The sequence below is a fragment of the Lottia gigantea genome (genome assembly GCF_000327385.1).
Source record: "Lottia gigantea unplaced genomic scaffold LOTGIsca_3, whole genome shotgun sequence".
NCBI classification, from domain to species: Eukaryota; Metazoa; Mollusca; class Gastropoda; family Lottiidae; genus Lottia; species Lottia gigantea.
Window position 1 is genome coordinate 3,350,366 of NW_008708986.1, and position 1,431 is coordinate 3,351,796.

The 1,431-nt window shown below is 30.8% G+C and overlaps 1 protein-coding gene across 1 annotated transcript in view; it reads left to right on the forward strand.

Moving 5' to 3' along the window:
* Positions 1-401: 401 nt before the first annotated feature.
* LOTGIDRAFT_153339 (hypothetical protein) overlaps positions 402-1,431 on the forward strand; it is a gene marked incomplete at both ends in the record, with an annotated part of 10,373 nt that continues 9,343 nt past the window's right edge. The window contains 2 exons of the mRNA XM_009057239.1: positions 402-468; positions 1,013-1,207. Coding sequence (XP_009055487.1) covers positions 402-468; positions 1,013-1,207 — 262 coding nt within the window. The remainder of the gene's footprint in view (positions 469-1,012; positions 1,208-1,431) is intronic.

The following is a 1,431-nucleotide window of genomic DNA, read 5'->3' on the forward strand; positions in this document are numbered from 1 at the left end:
GATAATATAAGGAATAATTCATATCTTGGAATATTCAACACTACATTATTATTGGCGTGATTAACAACAACTTCATTGAATAGAGCTTTTATAATCAATTCTAGGTTGAGTTGTCAATGCAGAATTGTCACGCTATGTTTTTGTGTCCAATGTTGATTAACATGGTAATCAACAACTTTCAATCTCATTTTCATTTCTGAAAATCCATTGTTAAGTTGGAATATATGTCAAGAATAAAAGACATATAAAGAAATTAATTCCGCAGAGCTCTAGTTGAGTCGGTAACTTTTAAGAGAACTCATGAGATCAAGACCCTTATTTGATCCATATGATGAGTATTTCGAGGCATATACCCTGTAATTCCATAGTAATGTAGGATGCATTTCACTATTGGATATAAAATGTGGTACTATAAGAGTGCGTTAAATGGAGTTCTATTATTTTTACAAATGAATTCAGCGTTCACAGGTATGGTGTAATGTGCTTTTATAGGGTTTAAAAACATTTTCGGGTATGTTCATGCTTAATAAAATAGTCTACAAAACAGTTTACAATATCATTTAGTGTTTTATTCTAGCAGTATTACAGTTTCAATGATAGAATGAAAGAATTACAATTTGATGTAAAAATGGACATAAATGTATGATGTATGATGAAACCAATCAGTTCTCGAGGCAACTTAAAAACACACAAAAATATAAGTACAGAGAATTAAAACTTGTGAAAAAGTGAAATTATTTTATAGAAAAAAAACCTTTCCGCTTTTAAATCTGAAGTAAATTCCAAAGAGGCAGTTTTTCAAATGGATGTTAATTTGTTTAACTTCTTTAGTGACTGTTATCTTTAGTGACTCTTGAATTGTAAAATGTAATTATTTTATTCTAATGAATAAGAACATAGCATAACTAATTATTGAGAAGAGAATCATATTTCAACTCTACCTTCCGTAAACAGTCTATAATTCATTCCATCGTCCAGGTTATATTATGTTCAAATTTTATTTCGATTTTAGAAGTTGATTGCGGTGATCCACCAGATATCCTGAACGCCTACCGTGAAGTCAATATTTCAACAAGTAATCTTTCTACTACAGAAGGATCGGTATGGTATTATCAATGTTTTGAACGGTTTAAAAATGTATCAGGAGACGCTTTAAGGATCTGTAAGTCAACTGGATTTTGGGAAGGCAATGATATAAAATGTGAAGGTAAATTTATTGTTTCTGTACCTCTTGATTTTAAATGTAAATGATTTAGATACTCTTTGTCTTTTGTGATATTTAGCAACGTAAGGAATACCATACCCTCTTTGCTGACAGAAACGTTCCAATAGGCAATATTCTGATGGAAGTAAGTACACGTGCCACTGGTTTTGCGCGTTTAAGACAACTGAAAATAAAAAATGGTAACTATAAATGGTACTATCCTGGCA